This window comes from Phyllobates terribilis, unplaced genomic scaffold, assembly GCF_046119375.1.
Source record: "Phyllobates terribilis strain yellow unplaced genomic scaffold, ASM4611937v1 Scaffold_5__5_contigs__length_657084704, whole genome shotgun sequence".
NCBI lineage: Eukaryota > Metazoa > Chordata > Amphibia > Anura > Dendrobatidae > Phyllobates > Phyllobates terribilis.
In genome coordinates, this window is record NW_027362765.1 from 50,769,707 (window position 1) to 50,776,707 (window position 7,001).

The window sequence follows — 7,001 nt, forward strand, 5'->3', positions numbered from 1 at the left end:
CCAGGAGACCAAAATAATAGGAAATTCAATATATTCTATTCATATATGTTAGATGGAAAGTTCATCCTGCCCAAATTGCAGAATTCGGGGGATTTTCCTTAAATGTAGTTGGGGGCCATAGGTCAGGTATTAATAGGAAATGTGCAACATGTTTTGCAATTTATATTTAAATTTTAATTTATAAATGTTATTTAACAAATTATCATTTTTTGATCCTAGAATTTAAATAAAGTAATACCAGATTTTTTTCTTGGCAGAAGACTATGCTAGAAGCTCAGAAGGACATCTGATATCTTCAGATTTTATAACAGATGATCGTGGTATGATAGAAGATGTGCATGAAATGAATTTATTTATTCCAGCTATACCTTCAACCCTTCAAAGCAAAGATTTTTCATCTGATCATTTTCAACAAGTCCTATCTACTAATTCATTACATACTGTTAAACAAGATAATCATCACCAAAGGAGTGTTGAACATCAAAAAGTTTACAAAGAAGAAAGACCATTTTCATGTTCAGAATGTGGCAGACGTTTTACACTTAAATCAAGTCTTGTGAAACATGAGACCATTCACACCGGGGAGAGGCCATTTCCATGTTCAGAATGTAATAAGTGTTTTACACACTATTCAGTTCTTGTCAGGCATCAAAGAATTCACACCGGGGAGAAGCCATTTTCATGTTCAGAATGTAGTAAATGTTTTAACCAGCATGCAGATCTTGTTAGGCATCAAAGAAGTCACACAGGGGAGAAGCCATTTTCATGTTCGGAATGTGAAAAATGTTTTACAGATCAATCGGGTCTCAGTAAACATATGAGAAATCACATAGAGGCAAAGCCATTTTCATGTTCAGAATGTGGAAAATGTTTTGGAAACAAATCAGATCTTATTGCGCATCAGAAAATTCATTCAGTGGAGAAGCAATTTTCATGTTCAGAATGTGACAGATGTTTTACAATCAAATCAAATCTTGCAAAACATGAGAGAATTCACACCGGGGAGAGGCCATTTCCATGTTCAGAATGTAGTAAATGTTTTATCCAGCATTCAGATCTTGTTAGGCATCAGAGAACTCACACAGGGGAGAGGCCATATTCATGTTCAGAATGTGGAAAATGTTTTCACCAGAATGGAGATCTCTTTAGGCATCGGAGAATTCACACAGGGGAGAAGCCATTTTCATGTTCGGAATGTGGAAAATGTTTTACTGATAAATCAAATCTTGTTAAACATCAGAGAAGTCACACAGGGGAGATGCCATTTTCATGTTCAGAATGTGGGAAATCTTTCAATTGGAAATCATATCTTGTCAGTCATCAAAAAACGCACACAAAGGAGAAGCAATTTTCATGTTCAGATTGTGGGAAATGTTTTAAATGGAAATCTTCCTTTGTTTCTCATCAGAGACTTCACATAAGGGCATAGTCATTTTAATCTTCTGAACGTGGGAAACTCATTTCCCTTAAATATACTACAAGAAAAAATACAGCATTACATTAAAGTCATAGGTCATCGAAAGATGTATTAATTGGAGAGGACACCTATTTCGGCAAAGCTTGGTTTATCTGACATCTAGCCAGTGGCTGTCCATTTCTAACTTAAAATTCCGCTTCTTGTGGAAAACGGCCACTAAACTTTGGCCATACCAAGGTCAAAATTGGGCTGGCATCAGTGGCACAAAAACTTAACCTCTTTGCAAAGAAGCAGCCTCAAAATGACCAAGCAGGTTCTGTATTCCTGGTGAAGCCTCGGAAACGTAGGAAGATGATTAACGGAAACCACTGTGCAGCAACTTACTAAACAGTGTCTCCTAGCAATCAATGCCTGCCAGACTGCACTGTTTTCACGCTGAGCTGATACAGCTTCTTTTTTTTTTTAAGGAAAGGTATAACATTTCTTCCATTGTGACAAGATGAATATTTATGAAAAATGACTGTCAGAAACATATTGTATAGCAATGGAATGATGAGGTATCCACAATGTATCTGTACTCTGCACACCCTGCATTAACTCTTGATTGCAATGTAAGTCTTATTGCTAAGTGGGGAAAAGTGATTTGATTATTTGTGAAATGTTTTCTTTAGGCAGCTGTCTTCATATGTTTTATTAGAATGGCACCAGATAGAAGTTCCAGAATCATGTCCTTTAGCTACTGTAGCCTCCTTTCATTTTTTTTTTCCAAGGACCATGCCATGTGGGCGCGATAACATAATTTGCGCACACGCTCCACTCATTCCGGCGGTGTCACTGCATCTCTGAAGTCAGGTGTACGCTTCTCGGCTTCAGAGGCACCCACTTCCGGAAGCCATCTTTTGAACTTCTGGACATGCGCAGTTCACGCCTCTGAAGCCCGGAAGCGTGTAAGGGTGTGTTGGTGCCTACGCATGCTCTTCATCTCTTCCTGGTAAAACAGTAGATGTGTTTATGGGAGTTATAACCAATTTTAGTAATAACCAGTTTAATAATGGTTTTATGTATAGTATGTGACTAATATAGTGTGTACTGTTTTGGTTGAAGATGACTAACGTTGAAATAATGAAAATGCGTTTTAGTGTTCCATAATAAAATATCATAGGGACAGTATAGGAAATTAGGATTGAGATAAGGTTAGTTAGGAACAGGGAGTGCAGTAGTGGGCACTGTAGTGCAAGATATACAGTTATATGAAAAAGTTTGGGCACCCCTATTAATCTTAAGCTTAATGTTTTATAAAAATTGGTGTTTTTGCAACAGCTATTTCAGTTTGATATATGTAATAACTGTTGGACACAGTAATGTTTCTGCCTTGAAATGAGGTTTATTGTACTAACAGAAAATGTGCAATCTGCATTCAAACAAAATTTGACAGGTGCATAAGTATGGACACCCTTATCATTTTCTTGTTTTAAATACTCCTACCTACTTTTTACTGACTTACTAAAGCACTTTTTTTGGTTTTGTAACCTCATTGAGCTTTGAACTTCATAGCCAGGTGTATGCAATCATGAGAAAAGCTACTTAAAGTGGCCACTTGCAAGTTGTTCTCCTGTTTGAATCTCCTCTGAAGAGTGGCATCATGGGCTCCTCAAAACAACTATCAAATGATCTGAAAACAAAGATTATTCAACATAGTTGTTCAGGGGAAGGATACAAAAAGCTGTCTCAGAGATTTAACCTGTCAGTTTCCACTGTGAGGAACATAGTAAGGAAATGGAAGAACACAGGGACAGTTCTTGTTAAGGCCAGAAGTGGCAGGCCAAGAAAAACATCAGAAAGGCAGAGAAGAAGAATGGTGAGATCTGTCAAGGACAATCCTCAGACCACCTCCAGAGAGCTGCAGCATCAACTTGCTGCAGATGGTGTCACTGTGCATCGGTCAACTATACAACGCACTTTGCACAAGGAGAAGCTGTATGGGAGAGTGATGCGAAAGAAACCGTTTCTGCAAGCACGCCACAAACAGAGTCGGCTGAGGTATGCAAAAGCACATTTGGAGAAGCCAATTTCTTTTTGGAAGAAGGTCCTGTGGACTGATGAAACCAAGATTGAGTTGTTTGGTCATACAAAAAGGCGTTATGCATGGCGGCAAAAAAACACAGCATTCCAAGAAAAACACTTGCTACCCACAGTAAAATTTGGTGGAGGTTCCATCATGCTTTGGGGTTGTGCGGCCAATGCCGGCACCGGGAATCTTGTTAAAGTTGAGGGCCGCATGGATTCCACTCAGTATCAGCAGATTCTTGACAATAATGTTCAAGAATCAGTGATAAAGTTGAAGTTACGCAGGGGATGGATCTTTCAGCAAGACAATGATCCAAAACACCGCTCCAAATCTACTCAGGCATTCATGCAGAGGAACAATTACAATGTTCTGGAATGGCCATCCCACTCCCCAGACCTGAATATCATTGAACATCTGTGGGATCATTTAAAGAGGGCTGTCCATGCTCGGCGACCATCAAACTTAACTGAACTGGAATTGTTTTGTAAAGAGGAATGGTCAAAAATACCTTCATCCAGGATCCAGGAAATCATTAAAAGCTACAGGACGCGACTAGAGGCTGTTATTTTTGCAAAAGGAGGATCTACTAAATATTAATGTCACTTTTCTGGTGAGGTGCCCATACTTATGCACCTGTCAAATTTTGTTTGAATGCAGATTGCACATTTTCTGTTAGTACAATAAACCTCATTTCAAGGCAGAAACATTACTGTGTCCAACAGTTATTACATATATCAAACTGAAATAGCTGTTGCAAAAACACCAATTTTTATAAAACATTAAGCTTAAGATTAATAGGGGTGCCCAAACTTTTTCATATAACTGTAGGTAAAGTTATAGTTATGAGCGGGGCTGTATTTATAGTTTATGCTGCCCTATGTACTTTTAGTGCCACCTCCCCTTATTGGTGAATATGGCTGAAGCCAGACACTTTCAGCAGTGACTTATCAACCCCCTCTCCATTAGCAGTCATTGGAGAAGCTGGTGACTCTCATACACAGTAGACAGTCAGTTGATCCTGCCATGAATGCAAAGTTTGGCTGACAGATATTTAAAGGGAACCAGTCAGTCGATTCATGCCACCAAAACCATGGGCAGCACCAATCAGACTGCAGACAGGTATGTTTATGTCTGAAACGCTCTGACGTTTCAGAAAGATCAGTTTGAAGAGCTGGATGAGTACTATAGGGAAAGAACTGACTAATCTGGTGCCCCCTCTGTGGGCTTCTCCCTGCATGTCTCCAGGTGCTTGACCGGTATCTCCCATGTATGTTTATAGAAAGAGACCTGTCAATCAAATAAAGCAGTGTGGGGAGAAGCTGTCGGGAGCAGCGCCGGAATAGTTACATCTCTACCTATGGTCCCTGGCCGGCGTTTCAAACTATGTTTCAATCGTCGTGCACCCAGGTCCTGTGATTCAAGCTGCCAATGGTTTGGAAAGCATCAATCGAGTGACAGATTTCCTTTAATGTGTATGGGCATCTCAAGTTTGAACATTGTTTAGAAAAAAGTCACAATATACCCTATATGAACAATAGAGGAAAAATGTTAATACATGCAGTTTTGTTTGTTTTAAATTTGTGGTCAAGTTTCATATAAAATAAAAACAATTCTTTAAAAAAAACTGCTCCAAGAAATGCTTCTACGGATTACTGTCTTTTTGTAGAATTGAATTTTTAAGTCAATTTAATATAGGGATCACCAGTTATATTATACACAGGAGCTCTGTACATAGTGTCAGTGTACAGGTAATACACTGACTCACCAGTGACGTCTCTAGGTGAAGTCCTTCATCTTCGCTTTTTCATCCAGCACAGACGGCCATCACTTATTCCAGCCAGTACTCATCTCTGCATAAAATAACAGTTACCTAGAGCACCGCTTCCAGAGCAAATACCCCACTTTTTCCCGTTCTACACAGCTTAATACAGTTAGTTATTATGCAATCCACCATTCCAAATATAAATTGTAATCCACTACTGCGCCCCCACTAACTGTAAATAGCCACTTTCCCCATCCAATAAATATCTAAATTTATTAGCAGCTGTACGCTTTCCCCCAATTCATTACCAGTCACACTCCGTCATCCTCAACACCCTCCAATCCTTGTATGTATGGCACCCCTCATCCCTTTCACGCTGTACACACATACAAAAAAACACTTATACTCACCTTTCTTCCCTGTGCTCCAGCGCTGCTGTGTCCTGTTCTGCCGGAGGAGTGCGGCGCCGGAGTACGCGCGTGCCCATACCGCGCTGTCCGGCGCCATTTTGCTGAAGACACACTGCAAATGTGTCTTCAGTAAAAAGGCGCCGGATAGCGCTATGCGCATGCGCAGATCCGACGCCTCACTCCTGCCCCGGTCTCCAGCGAAGAGAGGTGCTGCGGCAACGCTCCTCCCCGTCAGGTAAGTATGTAAGTATGGCGCCGGAGATCGCGGTATGCGTTCAGTGTCTATGCATACCGTGATCTCCAGCGCCATACACTCCTCTTACCTGTAACGGCTGGATGCGGTCTTCTGTCTGGAGCCAGATTGCTCGTTGCGCATACGCAGTCTATAACGGCTTCAGACATAGACACACATCTCCCATTTTATAATAGATATAAAGTGCTAAAGTGCTTATTAGTTCTTAAGGATTAGCAGCATATGATGTCTTAATATAAAAAATTAAGCAACTAAGCACATATATATAGAGGCATAGGTAAGGGAGGAAGAAAAACACCTTACAGTCGGTTTGTGACTTATATACAGTACAGACCAAAAGTTTGGACACACCTCATTTAAAGATTTTTCTGTATTTTCATGACTTTGAAAATTGTACATTCACACTAAAGGCATCAAAACTATGAATTAACACATGTGGAATTATATACTTAACAAAAAAGTGTGAAACAACTGAAAATATGTCTTATATTCTAGGTTGTATATATAGTCAAGTGACTTGAAAAAAGGGAGTGTGTTAGCGCTTTTGATCTTCTTACCAAGGAGGAGGGATAAGAAGGTACCAAGGGGAAGAGCCAGGTCCCCAATAAGCCCCAACATGTGTTTTGCGTTTCAATCTCTTGCTTTATCAAGGGGAAATACAGTCAGGAGGCAGAGCTAGGGGGGGGAGGTGCCTGCACTGTGAAGAGGCAGAGCTGGAGGGGAACAGGTGCCTGCACTGTGAGGAGGGGGAGCTGGGGGGACAGGTGCCTGCACTGTGAGAAGGGAGAGTTGGGGGGACAGGTGCCTGCACAGTGAGGAGAGACAGTTGTGGGGGGGGGGGTAGATGTCTGTACAGTGAGGAGGGAAACTTGGGGGGGACAGGTGCATGTACAGTGAGGAGGCAGAGCTGGAGGGGAACAGGTGCCTTCACTGTGAGGAGGAACAACTGGAGGGGCAGATGCCTGTACAGTGAGGAGGGACAGTTGGGGGGACAGATGCCTGCACAGTGAGGAGGAAGTTGAGGGGATAGGTGCCTGCACAATGAGGAGGGACAACTGGGGGGTAATATGTGCCTTCACAGTGAGGAGTGA

At 41.2% G+C, this 7,001-nt stretch overlaps 1 protein-coding gene across 3 annotated transcripts in view; it reads left to right on the forward strand.

The window, feature by feature from the left end:
• The window catches only part of LOC141271918 (uncharacterized), a 58,792-nt gene extending 56,913 nt beyond the window's left edge, over positions 1-1,879 (forward strand). For all 3 annotated transcript variants that reach the window (XM_073682158.1, XM_073682157.1, XM_073682159.1), the window contains exon 7: positions 258-1,879. In XM_073682158.1, coding sequence (XP_073538259.1) covers positions 258-1,429 — 1,172 coding nt within the window. In that variant the 3' untranslated portion in view covers positions 1,430-1,879. The remainder of the gene's footprint in view (positions 1-257) is intronic.
• The last annotated feature ends 5,122 nt before the right edge of the window (positions 1,880-7,001 follow it).